General features: G+C 39.3%; 2 protein-coding genes across 3 annotated transcripts; one reads left to right on the plus strand and one right to left on the minus strand.

Annotated features, from left to right (window-relative positions):
* Nucleotides 1-218: 218 nt before the first annotated feature.
* On the minus strand, nucleotides 219-7,853 carry txndc12 (thioredoxin domain containing 12 (endoplasmic reticulum)). The gene is made up of 7 exons (XM_082512721.1): nucleotides 7,671-7,853; nucleotides 6,563-6,623; nucleotides 6,234-6,286; nucleotides 4,765-4,838; nucleotides 4,510-4,579; nucleotides 2,643-2,726; nucleotides 219-1,381 (listed from the first exon to the last, which is right to left on the minus strand). The coding sequence occupies exons 1-7, from the start codon at nucleotides 7,768-7,770 to the stop codon at nucleotides 1,302-1,304; spliced, it is 522 nt and encodes a 173-aa protein (XP_082368847.1). The 5' UTR covers nucleotides 7,771-7,853; the 3' UTR covers nucleotides 219-1,301.
* Nucleotides 7,854-9,810: 1,957 nt separating this feature from the next.
* On the plus strand, nucleotides 9,811-17,056 carry LOC309693757 (transcription factor BTF3 homolog 4-like). Of its 2 annotated transcripts, none has more exons than XM_082513273.1 (6): nucleotides 9,811-9,919; nucleotides 10,397-10,456; nucleotides 13,671-13,784; nucleotides 14,730-14,931; nucleotides 16,229-16,288; nucleotides 16,590-17,056. In XM_082513273.1, the coding sequence occupies exons 2-6, from the start codon at nucleotides 10,403-10,405 to the stop codon at nucleotides 16,634-16,636; spliced, it is 477 nt and encodes a 158-aa protein (XP_082369399.1). In that variant the 5' UTR covers nucleotides 9,811-9,919; nucleotides 10,397-10,402; the 3' UTR covers nucleotides 16,637-17,056. The 2 variants fall into 2 exon arrangements, with proteins under 2 accessions (XP_082369399.1, XP_082369400.1); XM_082513274.1 differs by having other exon boundaries at nucleotides 9,883-10,011.
* Nucleotides 17,057-18,405: the final 1,349 nt, after the last annotated feature.

The following is an 18,405-nucleotide window of genomic DNA, read 5'->3' on the forward strand; positions in this document are numbered from 1 at the left end:
TCCCTAGGCTATTCCTGCTCCCATTCACCTACAACCAATTTATAATCAATTAATCTAACTTGCATGCATTTGGATTGTGGTAGGAAACCACAGGGAGAGCATGCAAACTCCACCCAAGGGTGCTCCAGCTGATTCCTGTCCTGCTATGAGACTAGTTCCAGTTTTACTTAATACAATAATAAAACCTTGTGAGGCTCAGAGTGAAATGAGTCAAAGCGTTCAACCAAACAAACTTTATTTGCACACTTGGCCGTGTTCATGTATAAAATACATCAAGACACTTCACAAATGATCCCTTCCCTTAATTCAAGAGTTTAATGAGGCCCATAAAAAATGAAGAGTGGTGTCACTTTACAAGCAGCAAAACAGGAAAAACAAAAACTGTAATATAGATCATAGACTGTATAAAAGGTGGAGGCAGTTTCAGTGTCTGAAAAGTGACGCCAGAAGCACAAAGTACCTCATAACTGCTTTCTTTCTAATGATCATCAGGGGGCGATTCGAGTGGTTGCAAAAAGACCTCGGGTCCTATAGAAGTCTATGTGGAAAAGACCCTCTCCCTTGACTTTTTAAACGCTTCCTGATGAGCTGATGGTTTCAAAACCCAAAAGAAGGTGACAGCGAATAAGCTCATTGAGGCTTTAGAACAAGACTTCACTAACCAGAGCGTGGCGTCATGGTAGCTCCAGCCATCTTCCATACTGTCTATGGTTTGGATGAGTAAGTATACACAAACTGGCGGGAATAAATCAGTAATAAATCAGATGTTCAAAGCCCATGTCGTGCATGGTGAAAAGTTTCACAGACAGATAAGATACACCTACTGTAGAGGATCTCTGGAAGCACATCACTGGAGGCGTTTAAATACTTAATCGGAACTAAGGTGAAAAGTGTAGCTTCAATGCTCCTGGGTGAAAACTTTAAAGGTCTCTTTGTGTGTTTGAGAAATGAAACTTGTCTATGGCAGACGGAGCATCTTCCTAAAGTCTTGGCTTTTCAAAGGTGTGATGTTTCTAACTAACTGACAACAGATGGCAGTAAACGTGGCTAATTTGAGTTGGTTGTATCCTCTACAGACAGTAAGTACAGTATATGGCATTTAATTACATTAGGAGGAGGAGTAAAAGACAGAGAGAAATACTAAAGCACCGATTCCTATAATGGTTGGCTTCAGTCAGTGAGACAAACCCCACTGTGTGAAAAAGGATAAATATCCTAAGGGGTGGTTTGGAGGAACTTGAAAGCACAGGCTCAGGTAGAGGAAGTTTAGCCCTTACAGCCTGAAGCCCGTCGTAGCCTCCTCACAGCTCATCTCCAGTGTGACCTTGGTTGAAGGTGTCCCCTGTCAGCTTGTCCTGAGCCTCCTTCATACCGGATATAACTGAGTAGCAGAGAGGAAAGAAAGGCAGAAATAAATAAACATGAACTGCTGAAAGTTTGGAAGATATATCTGAAGTTTTGTTGTATTTGTACAGCAACAAGGCACAACCACAGTCGTCTTAAGGTGCTTTAAGATGAAGGTAAAGACCCTACAATATTATAGAAAGAGCCTTAATGATCCAGTAATGTATACCTAACTACATGGTGACAGGAGGGAAGAAGAACTCCTTTTTTAAAGGAAGAGATATTTCAGGTGATTTTACATCACATGATGGTTTAATCTTAAGTGGGCTGAACCAGTGCAACTCTGTCAGCGTGAAGAGGTCCAACTACACATTTACTCCCTGAGATGTCTTAATATGAGAAAAACTAGCTGCTGATTAATTTCTTACGTATTACTCAGTTACTTTGGTAACCATGGGGGAGGTTTTTAATCAGCAGGACAAGCTGTGAAACTTACACAAATACAGTTAAACATAAAATTTATACCCTACTTCACATTTTCTAAAGCCACCTTGTTGGGTTCATATTGGAGTCTTTGCCAGGCTGATTCTGGCCCCTGGGCCTTATGTTTGACACCCCTGCAATACAGGATAGATCCATGCTTTCTTGTTGTTTATGCCAAATTGTGACCAGACCATGGCAGTGTTGTGTAATCGAGACTCATCTGACCAGGCAACGTTTTTCCAGTCTTCTGTTGTCAGATTTTGGTGAGTGCATGCAAACTGTAGCATCAGTTTCCTGTTCCTAAATAACAGGAGTTTCACCCGGGTTGGTCTTCAGTTTCTTAAATATATCCAGTCTGGTACCAACGACCTGCCACCTTCGAAGTAAATGAAATCACCTTTTCACCTCATTCTGATGCTCAGTTGGAACTTCAGTAGGTTGTCCGTATGCTTAAATGTATTGGCTTACTGCTATGTGATTGGCTGATTAGAGATCTGTGTTAGCAAGCAGTTAAACAGGTGTACCTAAAAAAACGTGTTCAGTGTAGTCTGCAGTACAGTAAATCTCATCTCTCCTCTTCTGAAATTTGTTTTTTGTCCTGTTTTCTCTCTTTTCTACCCCTCAGTTCCAAACCAACCAGGGCATCTTCTCCCTGAGCCTGCTCTTCCTTTTAAAGGGGAGTTCTTCCTCCCCACCACCAAGTGTTTGCTCATAGAGGACAGTTTGTAGGATCTTATAATATAAAGCAACCTTAAATTGGCTGTGAAGTGAATTTAATATCCCACCAACAGAGAAATGATCATCTGAACTGTTACCGTGTTCTGCATTGCTGTAAAAGTACTTGTAGTTGGGGTTCCCATTTTTGTTGTTGATTTCAGGATGGACATGGCCGAGAGGATCTGTGAAGGAAATAAAGAGGGGAGAAAAAGAAATAGTTGAAACAAATAAAACAAAAACTGTGTTTTTCATTTAATCTAAGATGTTCTTGACGAATAATTCCTCATATGATATTCTGATGTTTATTTATGAAGCGGTGGGTTTTATTAGAAAAGTCTGGGTGGTGGTGCGGTGTGGTGTAGGGCCGGGCCGGGTAGCTCAAAGAGCAGTGATATTGAGCAGCACAGCTGTTGTAGCCATACATCTGTTAATCAGCTTCTCCTTTGATGTAGCAGCATGCTGAGACCTGCCATGCTGGGCAGTTCCCAGCACAGCGCACAGCTTTTTCTTAGTATAACGTGAGTCTGTGCGTGCAGGATAAACTAATAAAGACTGCTGGCTGTCTAAATCACCGGCTTTCAACATTTTGATGATCAAGGCACACTAAAAGGGAAAAAGACATTTTTTGCCATCCATACGTCAAAATTTCCCATCATTATGTCAAACTTTTGATGTAATTACTAAGAAAATAACTGAAAGTTCAAAACATAACTTGAAATTTGAGTTAAATTGACACTTTAAGTTGATAACTTGAAATTTATGGAGAGACATTTGCTTTAAAAGTGTTGCAAATGCATACCTTATGATCCACAAGCATAAAACTAAGATGTCCCAGTTTACACTGAGAAAGAATGCAACTTACGTCTGTGGATCTGTGCAAAGCTTTCAGTGTGAAAAATCCCAGGTGGGCCTGGGACATGATCTGTGCGTATCAGGCAATTGTGCACACGCATTTAAGGCTTTATAGTAAAAATGGTAGATGGCCTGTATTTGTATAGTGCTTTACTTAGTCCCTAAGGACCCCAAAGCGCTTAACACATTCAGTCATTCACCCATTCACACACACATTCACACACTGGTGATGGTAAGCTACATTGTAGCCACAGCCACCCTGGGGCGCACTGACAGAGGCGAGGCTGCTGGACACTGGTGCCACCGGGCCCTCTGACCACCACCAGTAGGCAACAGGTGAAGTGTCTTGCCCAAGAACACAATGACCTTGGGGCTCGAACCGGCAACCTTCCGATTACAAGACGAACTGCCAACTCTTGAGCCACGATCGGCCCAGCAAGTAAGCAAGGGATGTTGCCTGTACTTTTAGCCTTTGGATTCTTTGGATAGACGCATTTTTAAAAAAGTTTACGTGGATTGGAGTGTGCATTTGCGAGTCCTCAAAAGTTGCTCACGTTTGCAAATTTTAGTTCACGCTTCCTACCCATTTGTAACACTTTTGAGGCAAATTTCTCTCCATCTAAATTTTGACTTATGGATAGCAAAAATATTTTTGCAGTGGCTGAAACAAGCTTCCACACCTTTTACAGCCTGTCTGACCTACAACAGGGTCATGTCAACCTCTGGTTCAGATCTGATATATCTTCTCGGAAGGAATGTCTGGTCAAATTATTCTTTTTAGGGCAAATAAGTGCATAAAAAGTACAGACACAATTCATTCATAAACTTTTGAGTTTATGTGTAGAACTGCAGGAAGTTCAACCTGCCCATTAGGTCTTTTTTAAACATTTCCCAAAGAGAAGTGGATGAGACTTGTATGACAATATTGTTTAGAAACTTTTCGTTGTATTATTTATAACAATACTAACTTTGTCTTTAGTTCTAAAAACTTTCTGTTTTCTGATAATATAATGTAACCTGGACCAGAAAACTATTACTATTACCACTAACTGCACAAGGAGTCACTCCTCAAAGATGTTTACATCAAGGCTGATTACGCCCCCGCTTTCCTACCAAGGAAAAGAATCCGAGGAATGTATCCCCCATCTGGGCTGAAGGCTTCATCCTTTGGCTCCTCTTCATCCTGTTAAAATGAGCGATTAGTGGAAACAAATCCAAAAACAGCCAATGTGTCAATTCTGACTTGTAGCATGACGATAAAACAAGAAATAAAAGGGAACAAAAACTTGATAGTTTTACATCAATACACTGAAATAAACAGAAAATATAAGAAGCAGCTGCTTTAAGGTGCTTTCAATATATCCTCACCTCCAGGTTCACCATTACAAAGTTGTGTGCCAGTTCAGAGATCTCCTTGGATTCAGCAAACTTGGGCTTCAGTGCTGATTATAAAAACAACAACATAATAAAGAGGTTATTTTACACCACAATCAAATGCAAACCAACCAGAGCTTTTATATTTACAATGAAGAAGCTTAAATAATTAAAAGCCTCTGTTGTTCTTTAGTTTTAGAATTAAGACATTCCTTTAAGTACAAAAATAAAACTCAAATTTTCAGATCTGCTGAATTCTCATGTTACATTTCACTTGTTACTGAAAATAGTCACTTTTTCCAACATTTCCTGATTGCTTTGTTTGTCCCAATTTTCCACATTAGGCATCTGGCTGAGATCCAAAGACGGGCTTCCTGATTAACAACAACACTGTAGCCACGATTTGGATCATTTTAAAAAGCTGATAAAAACAGTTGATTCTGCTTTCAACAGAAATATTTTTCCATGAATATATTTTCTGTGACATTGAAATTGTTAAGCAATATCCTAAGTTAATTAAACAAATATAAAACTCAATTTCAGGCATTGTAGATCGATTTCATCTCCAACTTTTGTCATTCTTGGACTTTACAAGAGGGGCCTTGCATGACTCAGAATCATCCTTGTTTAGCTCCTTAGTTCATCTTCTGTCTGAAAGGAGCTGGTTTAGCTCATCTACCTTTAAGGCGACTTTCTTCTGATTGGCTGTTCATCATAAACAGACCCCAGGGTTTGAGCAGATGCACAGATTTAAATACCTGGGAGTCCACATACACAAACACCTGACATAAGCAACTAACATCACTGCGGTTTTAAAAAGGCCCAGCAGCATCTGTACAGCTTCAGGTGTTTAAGCATCTCTGCATTGCTACCTTACAGGTTTTCAGGAGCTTTCTGGCAGGCTGCTAAACCACTGGTAACATGCCCTGCACTAAAAAAGCAGCACTTTAGGGGCGTTTTAAAGTATCCATACAACAGCCTGTTCTCGCAGACAACACAACATGTTCATTTTTGTTCATGAGCCACAGATCTAAAGTTTAACATACTAAATTCTCAAATGTCCACATTTTAACACTTAATGAACCAGTCAATTACAAAAAAATGTGATATCTTAAGAGGTGTAAGCGTAATTTCAACACCTTGTCCTGGTTGTTCAACAAAGTGAAGCTACTATTATTACGTGTACATAAATTTACTGATCATAAAAGCTTCACGTGTACAGTATTTGATGACTCAGACAACTTGTCTAAATTTTAACCCTTTTATGTTTAAATGTTTTCTGTAAAAAAATATATATATACCGTATATTTAAGCAGGAAATATGCAACATTTCTGGCTTTGATTCTCTCTTCAAAGTAATGTCAATCGACTAAATTCAAAAATGTTCACCATGATTTTAATTACACCTAATGTGGCGTATTTTTACGTTATAGAAGAGATTTTTCGGTGGAACATTATTTTACCTTTGCAGGCTCCACACCAGCTCTTGTGGATGATGACCATGATCGGCAGCCCGCTGTTAATTTAAACACATTTAAAAGTGCATCAAAACCAAAATTAAACTCATGCTGTTCCAAACTGAAAACTCCTCACACTGCTCCATGTTTTTAAAGTCTGAAATTGCCACACATGAAAAACTACACCCGCTCGTTGACAACTTGTCAATCTGCTCCTCTAACCAGGACAAAAATAGATATATGCGTGGGGGGTTTTAACAGCTGCCTCGGGCTAATCTTTGCACAAAAGGCTCTTTGGCAGCATTTCAGGAAGTGTTTGTAATATTTTAGCTCACCTGGCTTCAGCTTCTTTCTTGGCATCTTCCAGCGTCCTCCAGTGGATGTGATCACCGAATCCTGCAGGCAGAGACAATCAATGAGCACACCCACACTGTGTATCTGGTATTGTGTTGCACACCAGGGTGTGTTTGCCCTAAATACTCAATCAATAGATAGGGGTATGAGGAAACTCTGGCAAATACTACTGAATGGCAAGTTATTTGATATTAGTCATATAAAAGTCGCTGGCTAGATAGTGCTATAGCAAACAGGGCTGAAACAAGGTACTTTATACAGCTACTTCACCAATAATAAAAGTAGTAGTAGCTTATTACTAGTAGTACTATTAATAAGCATGAAATACATTTTAGATAAACAAAAATAAAGTGGCAAATTTACTAAAGAAAAAACTATTAAAATTAAAATCTGGAAAATTTATGAGGAAAAAATGTAAGAAAAAAATGGGAAAACTGAGAATTAAAATGTGGCGAATTTATCAGAAATAAACCGGCAAAATCTGCAAGAAGAAAAAGCTGTTTGATAAAAAGACAAAAAAACATTTTATTTAACATCCTCTTTATTTTCTACTCTTTCTACTGCTACTTCTGAATAATTAAGATGGCAATCAACGGATTAATCATTTGTTTCAGTACTAAACTTTAATCGCATTCACTAGCTTGTTTCTTTTAACGCCCACTACTAATTACATTCATACTGTACAACTTTTTTTTCCAATCAAAATGAACAACATTCATGTAGGCATATTTTATTTAAGCATATATCTCATCTTCCTGTGTTCTTAGCGAAAAACATTTTAATTTGAGTGAGTATAATTATAAGTTAATACAGTAGTAATGAAGAAATCGTTAAACTAAAAGGAAAATTCAGGTCTGTAGAGGACTTAAAGCTATAAAACAACTCGGCTAAGCTGACCAGAAAAACTACAAATTATGTCTGCCCGACAGAAACACATGCTTACACCTGCTCAGTAAACCAGGACACGGATATTAGGTTTCAGGGTGAAAGACATCTGGCTCTGCTCTGCTCTGCCACTGATGACAATATCAATGAAGCTACACAAAGATCCTGCTTTAAATCAATCATTAACTCCAGATTTAGACTCACCTCTCCCGCTGGTGGCTTCCACAACCTCCTGGAAACACGATAAAGAGATTAAAAGCTGAAAAACTGAGAAAAGGCCGAAGTTCAGCAGAGAGGTTTGCATTTTGAGTGCTTTTCCTTGTCAAAATGCGGACGGGAACAGCTAATAGCAGTGACCGATAGTTAGCCAAGTGACCCGGATGTATAACAGCCGCGTTTCATAATAAAAGCTGTGCACAGGAAAACCTGGTTTTGTTTTGTTTTTTAATAAATATATGTTACAATTCTTCTTTCTTTCTTTCTTTCTTTCTTTCTTTCTTTCTTTCTTTCTTTCTTTCTTTAATAAAAGAAAATTTACAATTTTCTGTTTATTTGCCTAGATTATTTAGTTTTCCATGGTCCCTTTGAATGTTCACTTCAGTCAGAAGTTTAAATCTGCTTTTACAAATCGACGGGATTTGAACAGTTATTTTTCCAGAGTTGAATGATTGTACAACTTACATCTTTAATGACTATAGGAAATGAGAGTTGTTTGCACAATTTATTTTTGATTTCCTGTAGTCCACACAGGATCAAATGTTTACACACAGGCTAAAATATATTCATACACTCAATTAGATCTTTTAATAAGCAGAGCTCAAGGTTCTACAATGTCTTTTAACTTGACAAGGCCAAAAAGTGTTAACTTCTCCTTGGTGATCACAATTGACAACAACCGGTAATTTCTCAAAGGAGATCAGTAGAATTGTAGCTTTCCGTTGGGAAGGTGTCTTGGAGTCATTTTGAAACAACTGCAGATTTCAAGATCATAACTTTAATTACCTGTACACAACTACAAGTTTCCAGATGTATCACCACTTTTCCAAGGTCTGGAAGAAGACCCAAACTGTCACCTTTAGATCAGAGGAAACAGGTTAGGATGTTCAGAAACAACCCGGGCACAACCAAGGCTCAAGCCTGTCATGAATTAGAAACTGATGTGACACCAGTGTTACTGTCCACAGTGAAGTGAGTTTTACATCACCATGGTCTGAGAGGTGCTGCTTCAAAGTCAACACCTTCAGGCTCGACTAGTGTTTGCAGCCCTTCACATGGACAAACCAAATGGCTTCTGGAGAACAGTTGAGCTATTTGACCACAATGATGAAAAGTATGTTTGGAGTAGTAATGATGAGGCTTTTAAACCTAGGAACACTTTTCTCATTGGTCAAGCATGGTGGTGGTAGCATTACACTCTAGGACTCTTTTGCTGCCAGTGGTACTGGTACACTGCACAAAGTGGTTAGAATAATAAAGAAGGGAAGAGCACAATTGGGTGTTCGAAGAGACAATAATCCCAAATACAAATCAAAAATGGGTTAGGAATGGATAAAGCAGGCTAACATTAAGTTTCTAAAATGGCCTTCCCAAAACCCCAACTTCAACCTCTGTTGATAATTCGTGGACTATGCTTAATAGCCGGATCTGTGCCAGGAAACCAATTAAAACTTTACCAAATCTGCCAAAAAGATTGGTCAAATATCAGCGGTCGAGATGCAACTTTAACCAATCATTAATGGGATTTTGTTCATATATACCCTGTATGGGTTATAGAAAATCCAAAATAAACACAAACTTGTGCACACAGTTCTTGTTTATTTAAATTAATTAAAGGATTTTGTCCAGTCATACCAACCTGAATAAAGAAAAAATCGAAAGAAATCATGAAAAGCCCCAAATTACCATGACATTAATGTCCGTGACGAATGTATGTAAACTTCCCTAAAACTTTCATTTTTGTTATAATCATGTTGTGTTTGTGGGCGTGCACGTTTGTGCGCGCGTGTGTGTCCGCGTTTTACTATTGGCCAACGGTGATTCATTTTCCTTTTGGAGGGGCGGGTCATATGACATCACATCCACATAACCGCGTGCTCTTCGCTGCTTTGTCACAGAGTGAAGCTAGACAACGAAATTCTGATATGACACCGGAAAGTTGTGCCAAAATAAAAGTTTGAACTACATCGAAATATAGCAAATATACAATATATTTACATATGTCAGTTAATATAAGTTTAAATTTAACTTGAGATATTTTTAACATTTGCATTTATGTCCTTTTCACCTGGATAAAAGCTATATAACATCGTTTGACGGGCGTTATTTAAACCTTATAGTGAAAATCCCAACAGGAAATGTATGTAATTGCTGTTGACTTAACGATAGTTTAAGCTAAGCTGGGTGGTTAACGGCGAGACTAGTACAACTGACCGTCAGCAAATTCATTACCACAGGTAATTTGGGGGGTATTTCTCAGCAGACATCTGCGCTGGTTTGTTTCCATCGTTGGATTTGAGCTTAAATTTAGGTGTCGATACCAAAGCAGGTGCGTTCAGCTTGTTTCTTCTAGTTTGGTGCTAGCATTAGCTTAGCTGCTCAACTAGTTAGCAGCCTAACTAGCTACAGTTATCGTGGATGTAATTTAAAACGACAAAGCCCAGATATATCTCTTCATCACATTCAGTGTATAATGGTCAGCAGGTTGAGTGTAACGATTAGATTGTCAGTCAGCTCATTTCCAGTTTGTTATTTTGGGGGATTATTGTAGCTCATGCTGGGACTATTGTATTTCAGCAGCAGCATGCGGCGCTCCTCAGGCAGATGGTGGTATTAAGAGCTGAAAAAAACAAAAACTGTTTTTTTCCCCTCTTTGATAAGCATGGGAATAAAATCACGTTAAATGTGTGTTTTGTTTTTTACTTTCAAAACAGAACACTATGAATCAAGAGAAGCTCGCTAAACTTCAGGCTCAGGTCCGAATAGGTGGAAAGGTAAGAGTCTGCTGGATCTCTTCTTTTATTCTAATTATGGTAACTTAACAGATGTCACATTTTGGATTCATCTGTCATGGGTTCATTTTCCTGCTCATTTCAAGGTGTGATGGTATTCAGCTGAGGTCAGGTGTTTCCTCCTGACCTCAGCATTCCCTTTTTGGGGGAGGGCAGAGCTGTGCCCCTTCATCTGTGGCCTCTCTGGCTTTGTTCACATTTATTGTGAAGCCTTCAGTCACACACTAGGTGGCGTTATTTGTTTTTCTTGCTCTGAAATTCCTTTAACCTCACGTCGACATTCTCAACATTTTTTTTTTAAACTGGAGTGACCCTCAACAGACTCTTGTTTCTGTGTATCTATCACAATGAATTTGTGGTGCTGAAATATAGATGCATAATGTCTGGTTTAAATATTTGGGTGGGAGTAAAGCTCTTCCTTAAAATAAAAAACAAAAGGTTAGTGGACACTAGTTTAGCTCACTGGGTGGAGGAGGCAACCAATATCTCACATGGCTTAAGCACCTTTCTATGTTTTCTGTTCTTCAACCTATAGAAGCTTTCTGATAATTCAACCATCACAGAAGTTTGATTCGCTTCAATTGAGTAGTGTGGTTTGAACTTTTGGACTAACTTCCCTTTTTTGGGTGTAATATTTTGCTTACCAGTGCATCAATACTGACCATGTTTTGCTTAATATGGTCACATGGAAGGTCACATGACATACAGTAAGGTATGTCTTTTCTCTTGGTACTTAAAAAAAATCAGTTGTACTTGTCCAGTGGAGTGACCTGTGCTGTGACACTGTGAACATAAACAGGATTTCTTTACATTACACAGCTTGACAAAACCCCCAGTATCACCACCGTGGTTGGCAGCTTTCTTTCTTAATCCAGTTACATATAAGTAAAGAAAGCAGTGCTGCAGAAAATCATGTGAATTCATATATTTGTTTATGTTGTCACTTAGTACATTCTCAGTGCTACTGTTTGTTTCTCATGTGACATGGAATCTTCACATTACTCAGTGTGTCTCCCATATACCAATGAAGATGACGTGGTGTTTACCTTTGTTCCAAAGTGAAAACATTTCCTTTGATTTTGTTGCCTGTTGATAACTAGCCTTGAAATAGGCTTATGCTCTATTAGCTGTATTGCTGGCACTGTAAAACAGACTTGGTATAAAATGAACCAAGCATCAAAATGTGTTTTCTTTATCTCTAAATGAATTCAGGTACATTTCTGAGAGTGCACCAATTCTGCTTTAATTGTACTGCTCGGCTTCTTTCTGTGGGATAAATTTTCTTCTTCAGCAGTTTGAGTAACGTGCATAATCTCCTTCGGACTAGGTTATATGTTTAGCACCAGTCATGTAAAATAAGGGAACTCATTATGTCTGTCTTTATGGTACACCGCTCAGTAGGGCTGTTCAATATAACGATATATATCGGATGACGATATAAAAACATCTATAGTTTCATTTTACGCTATCATTTGTTTCGTGGTGTCGTAAAATAAACTGTTTACAGCAATATTTTTTCATCGTTTTGATGGTCACTGCAGTGGCTATATTAATTTCTTAAAGTTCTCTCTTTCTCTTATATTTAATATAATCACACTACTGACGGACAAGCACCTGTTTTTATGCATTGTCGTTAGCAACAACGTCAATGTTTATTTTCCACATAAACCTTTCACAATAAAGCTCAAGATCCTGTTAAGACTTTTCAAAATAAACTGAATCACGTGAAAGAGTGTGCGGAGTATTTACGGATGAGAAGCAAAAAAGAGCTGTTAGGTGCTAAAAAAATAAATCTTAGACTCAAACGTTAGAACAGGCTTTTCCCTGCAGCACACCGTGTAATAAATACTCACAAAGAAAACGGCGGCCGTTACAACTTATGTCTAAAAATGTATCGTTTCATGCTAAAAATGTATCGTTTCATGCATTGGTTAAAACACTCGACTCCAGTTACACGACGCCCAGCTGGAAACACTTCCCGCAAGTCGAGCTGCCCGAGATTCACAGAATTTACAGAAAATGTTACATTTTTGTGATTTATATCGTTATCGGGCGATAGATGTCTTACATCGGGATATGAGATTTATCGCACAGCCCTACCGCTCAGGTCTTCCTAACTGGACAGATGTTTAAATTTAAAGTGAAGTATGTTCCATACTTTCAGCCGCTCCCTTTAGTGATCACCATAGTAGATCACCTGCCTCCATCTCACCCTATCCCTAGCATCTTCTCTGTCATACCAACCCCCTGCATGTCTTCCTTCACTGCTTTCATGAATTCTTCACTGTGGTTTTGCTCTCTTCCTGCAGCCTGGCAGTGCCATCTTCAACATCCATTGTCCAATATATACACTACCCCTGTTCGGCACATATCCAAGCCATCTCAGCCTTGCCTCTCTAACTTGAGCTGTCCTTCTGATGTACTCATTTCTAATCCTGTCCATCCTGATCACTACCAGTGAGAATCTTAGCATTTTCAGCCCTTCCTTCTGTCCTTTTTGTCATTGCCACCACTGCTGCAGCATGACGCCACAGCATGTCGCCGCAACATGTTAATGAAAAGGTTTGGTTCTGGGTTTGCTTGTCTAACCAGTGACAAATACACAACAGTGGTTGTACACATGGCAGGTTCTTCAGTTTTCCTACTGTTTACACTCACAATGTTGGTGCATGTGGGAAGCCTAACTTCCAGCTGAAAATTCCAAGATTTCCAACTTTCCATTTCAAATGGAGCACTGTATTTTAGCTGTTTGTGGATGTACCGACGCTGCTCTGCAATTTTGACACTAAGTACTAGTGGCCAGTAGAGGCTCTCCATTTTCTATTAGTTAATCTGTTTTGTTTTGTTTTTTTCTATTTAAAATGATTGTAATGAATGAGCCAATCACAATCATTGTGGGTTGTGTAAATGCAGCTGCTTCTGGGGAAATTTGGGGTTCAAAATCTTTACCAAAGACACCGACCTTGAAAATTACCTGACTACTGCTCTGCCTCCTGAGCCACAGTATTTATAGATTAATGTAATTATCTTGAAGAATGCACTCTGAGATGGAAAGAATAAGCCACTCATTTATAATAATAATAAAAACAGGTCTTTTTCTGTGAGGGTAATTTTATGTCCGTGACAGGATGACGCGTGTGACCTTAACTATGTTTGACATTCTGGTTCACTCGGTTATCCATTTTTTCCCCTTCAGGGAACGGCCCGCAGGAAGAAAAAGGTTGTTCACAAAACGGCAACAGCTGACGACAAAAAGCTGCAGGGCTCTCTGAAGAAACTGGCAGTGAACAACATCGCAGGGATAGAAGAGGTGAGCCATCAAAGGGAAACTAATGCTACTGTCACTCTCTGTGTCTGTTCTATTTTGATTTGTTTCTTTCTGAGGATCCTGAATTTTTTATCATTATGTCATGCGGCATACGAAAGGATGAAAGATGGGGGGGGCGCCTAAGTGAAATGCAGTCATGTCATCTTCCAGTTTATTTTTAGGGAGCTTTCAGCAAATGGGCATACCATAAAGTGTCTGTGTTACATCAGAGCATAAACAAAAAAGGGACCTTTACCTGATGCACATTTGTTTTGTTTTCTTTTTTTGACTGAATATATATTTTGTCTTTACAGCATACTGTTTATATTAAGATAATTACAGCAGTTAGTTTTGTTGTTGTTTTTTTGCAGGGCCTGTACAGTGTGGTGATTTTGGGCTAGATGTATATATTTTTTTCGTTACTTTGGCATCAAGCATCAAATAATATAATATATTTTGTTTTCCATTGATGAGTTTGATTATGCTCAACCCAGCCCCTAGCTTAAATCTGTTTACCTTATATGTGGCTGTTTTAAATGTGCAAACTGTGGTGTTTAGTGCCTCAGGAAAAACATGATTCATAGACCAGTCTTAAATCCAACAGTCTCATACGTCTTTATTTTGGTTGAATCACATCACACACTTGCTCATTTGGAACCTGATACAGTCACATAGCATAATCTGTACAGTGGGTGTTTCTGGGACAGGCCCAACAAAAACTACTCAAAGGACATTAATGCATTTGTCACAGATTCTTGAAAACTGAAATGTCTTCTGTGTTTGTAGTACTTTATTTCCTCAGAGCATTAAGACGTATTTCTGTTTTTGGAATCCTCTTCCCACCAGAGTGTCTAATATACCTGGGCTGGTCTTAGTAAGCCTGACAGTGCAAAATCTTGTAGGATAAAGGCTCTAATCCAGACTGTGCGGTTTCCCTCTTTCTCTCAGGTGAATATGATAAAAGATGACGGGACGGTGATTCACTTCAACAACCCCAAAGTTCAGGCGTCTCTGTCTGCCAACACCTTCGCCATCACGGGCCACGGAGAGACCAAACAGCTGACAGAGATGCTGCCCGGCATCCTGAGCCAGCTGGGAGCCGACAGCCTCAGCAGCCTGCGCAAGCTGGCTGAGCAGTTCCCACGGCAATGTGAGCATGCACACACAAAAACACACGTTCCGTGTCACAATGTCAGAGTGCCCTCTGAGGTTGTCATGCGAATAATGGTCACGGTCACGTCAGACAGAGGTTGGTTTTTTTTGTCACACAAGAATTATTGTGGTGAGAGGAGAGACTATTGTTCAGGTCTCCCTGTTGGCAAACGCAGAGCTTAAATGACTTGGGCGTTTGCAGCTGGTCATGGCTGAACTTGCTTAAGACACTTGCTCTTACATTATTGTGCATTAATCCAGCAGTGTTTTGTTTAGAGTTACTGAGGATTAGACGTAACGTGACTGTGAGTCTGAAAGAATCAGAGCACTCAGGGAGTGATTGGTAGTTGGTAAGGGCAGGAACGCTTCCAGCACACGGTCTGAGCATCTAGATGATTCAGTCTGCAGGAGCTGGCCTTGTAGATGATGCACATGGAGATGAAAATAAACCCAGTGAAGCAAACATGGGAGACAGGACCATCTTTTTCACTTGGAAGCACAGCACAGCTAACCCTGTGCTGTGAATCTGTGCAGAGTCCAACACAGGAGCAGAAATAAAGGAAAATGTCACCGTGACGTCTTCTTAGGGGCTGTTCTGCAGCTTATGATAATGTTTTGTGGTCTTTTAGCACAGCTACTCTGATATTATGTTTGCAGCTCATCCTGCAAGTTGTGTGGCAGGTTCTGTGCCTCTCTCGTAGACTGTAAATAAAAGATGGCTGATGTAATTTGACACATTTCTTTTTGGACTCTGACTTTTAAACATCAGCATTAGTTAGCTTGAGTACAGCGTGATAGCTGTCACTTAGGTGTGTAACAGACTAAATATGAGAAATATGATAGTAAAATAAAACTGAAACACAAAGTTCCTGGATGACCTGTAGCAAACAAACATAATATTTCTCATAACTGTACTAAGGTGTTCCAAAAGGCACCACAATTCCATTTGGTGGGGGTGGTGATACACATCAGTCAGCACTACCACACCTCTAACTAAGCAATAACAAAAGTGAGTCACTATCTAGTTGTGATGAAGCGATCATTTATTTCTTCTTCGGAAAATTAGTCATTTTAACATCAGAGTCTATAACATTAGGGTTAATCATGATACTTCTAGCTTAATTTTACAGCCCTGGAGGTTGTTGTTTGGTTTTAATGGTGGGTTATATTTAGTCTGCAATAATTTCCCAGCAGAGCACCGCTTTGTACCAAGGGATCAGTGGATGTTAGCATTGTGGAAGTTGTAATGTGACCCTTAACATTTGATACATTTTTGTGTTTTCATTTTTTTTTAGCAATGGAAATGAAAGCAGTCAAGGAGGAAAACGCAGAAGAGGATGATGACGATGTCCCAGGTATTGATACAAATTATTATCCTTGAAGTAAACAAAGCTTCTTCCTCTGTAAAATCTCACTTTAGTTTTTTATATCTGGTTCTGATCTTGCTTGGGGCACATATAGTAGTTCATCAGTTATTTTGTGTGTTTAATCAGATAGTTTAAAGGTTCAGGGTATCAGGAATAATGGGGGGGGGGGTTCCCTTGAGGAGTAAATCACTGTCACTTTCAGCAGTTGTCTCTTGAATCTCTTTAACCGAACACTGTGCTCTGCTTTCAGAACAAAATCAGGTGATCTTTGTTGTTTTCTGTCTTGCAGATCTCGTGGAGAACTTTGACGAAGCCTCAAAGAATGAAGCAAACTGATTTTCCTTTTATTTTTATTTTTTTTGCCCCCTTGGTCAACCGTTTTCAGTTTTTAATTTTAATTTTTTTTAACCTCTCACAGCCTCACAAGGGGCACCTCCCTTTGTGGGGGAACGGTTGTTAAAGGTGCGGTGCATCATCTCCAGAGACGTGAACCATTTCGGGTTAGCCTGCAGCCGCAGCAGCACTACGACACACACACACACCTAAGTTCTGATTTCACTAGTCGGTGATATTGTGGACACAGTATCTGTAACTCTCAGCACCCAAAGGACTCGCAATAGTTTAGAAATAAACTTCTTATATGGTTAAATGTGGCTAGTATTTAAGAGATTATTAAATTGCAGTTAATGTGAATGAGTGATTCACTTAACATTATAGTGGTGATTATGAATTTAATAAAACATTTTTGGGCTATTAGAGTTTCTCTTCATTTACTTGACTGTTCAGATTTGTCAACCATATTTTGCTACCTATCCGCCTCGATGAGCAGCTGTAAAGTGGTCTGGTGAGGCCTTAATGTGTGAAATACTTGTTTTCATTAGTAACTGAGCTCTCATGTACTCCAGAAGTCCTAATGTCAAAGTGTAATAAATTATTGGGACAAACTCCTTCAGTCAAAGTAAAATTTTCTTTGTCGGGACACTGAGTCAGATGCTCTTTGGTTACAGTGTGTCCATGAGCTCTCGTGGAAACAGGGATAAGGAAGGGGGGCATCCAGAATCCTTTCTAGGAAAAACAATGTTGTCTTCAACACATTACTGTAATTCTATATAATTATTTAATATAGTTAAGCTTCTATAGGAAGAAAAAAAACGCTTAAGTTTTGAAGAAAAGAAATGGATCAACCTCGTAGTCTCACAGTGGTGTGATCCACCAACTTTCCCTAACATGTTTATTTTTGGAAAAGTTTTGGGTTGGGTTGAGTACTCGTTTTCACTCCAGTACAAGGAGTACAGGCAGGCTCTTCTGGCTTCCTCTGCAGCCGAAGAACATGTTGGGCAGCTATAACTGGAGCTGTTTTAATTCTCGAAATGCTGGGAAAGATGCTTTTAGTTCCCTCTTTAACAGAGAGTAGTAAAGGAAATAAGAGTGCTAACCCTTAAGTCATAGCCATAGCAATCTAATAGTTACTAAAACAACAATTGGAAAGTGACTCAGAAATGTAAATGTTAATGAGACATTTTTCCTATTATGCTACATTACATGGCCAAAACTGCTGAGCCCTTACAGATTACACCTACAGGAGCTGCTCAGCCATGAAGCTCCCGGTGTACAGTTTCTGTGCTGATGGTAATTTTGTGTGGTATGCCTCTTTGTGGCTGAGCAGCTGTGGATCCTAAACACTTTGCAGTAACACTACATGTAGTCCACCACTTGCACAGCACTTTGCTCTCAGTCTGCTGGCTTACTTGGAAGCACTTGTCACTGTTGCCAAGTCTATCCCACTACGATACACCAAATCTGCTTGCGCTTGTTTAAAAACTCATCCTATAACATCAAGACTTGAGCAGCAAAACCTGACACACAGGTTCTTATCTATATGGGATATTATGACATCATCATGTTACCTTGCTACCACCTAGCAATGGGTGAAAATGACCATTTTAGTATTCATGTGCCTACATCAACCTTATGAAAGAACTGTATAATTTTACTTTATATTTACAAAGGTTGAATTAAACATGATATATTATGGCACCATCACATTGCCTGGCAACCACCTAGCAGTCAGTGTAGCCTTTCCCTGTTAGGTGTCAAACCTAAGG

The sequence above is a fragment of the Aulonocara stuartgranti genome, assembly GCF_965226115.1.
Source record: "Aulonocara stuartgranti genome assembly, chromosome: 18".
In the NCBI taxonomy this organism is placed as follows: Eukaryota; Metazoa; Chordata; class Actinopteri; order Cichliformes; family Cichlidae; genus Aulonocara; species Aulonocara stuartgranti.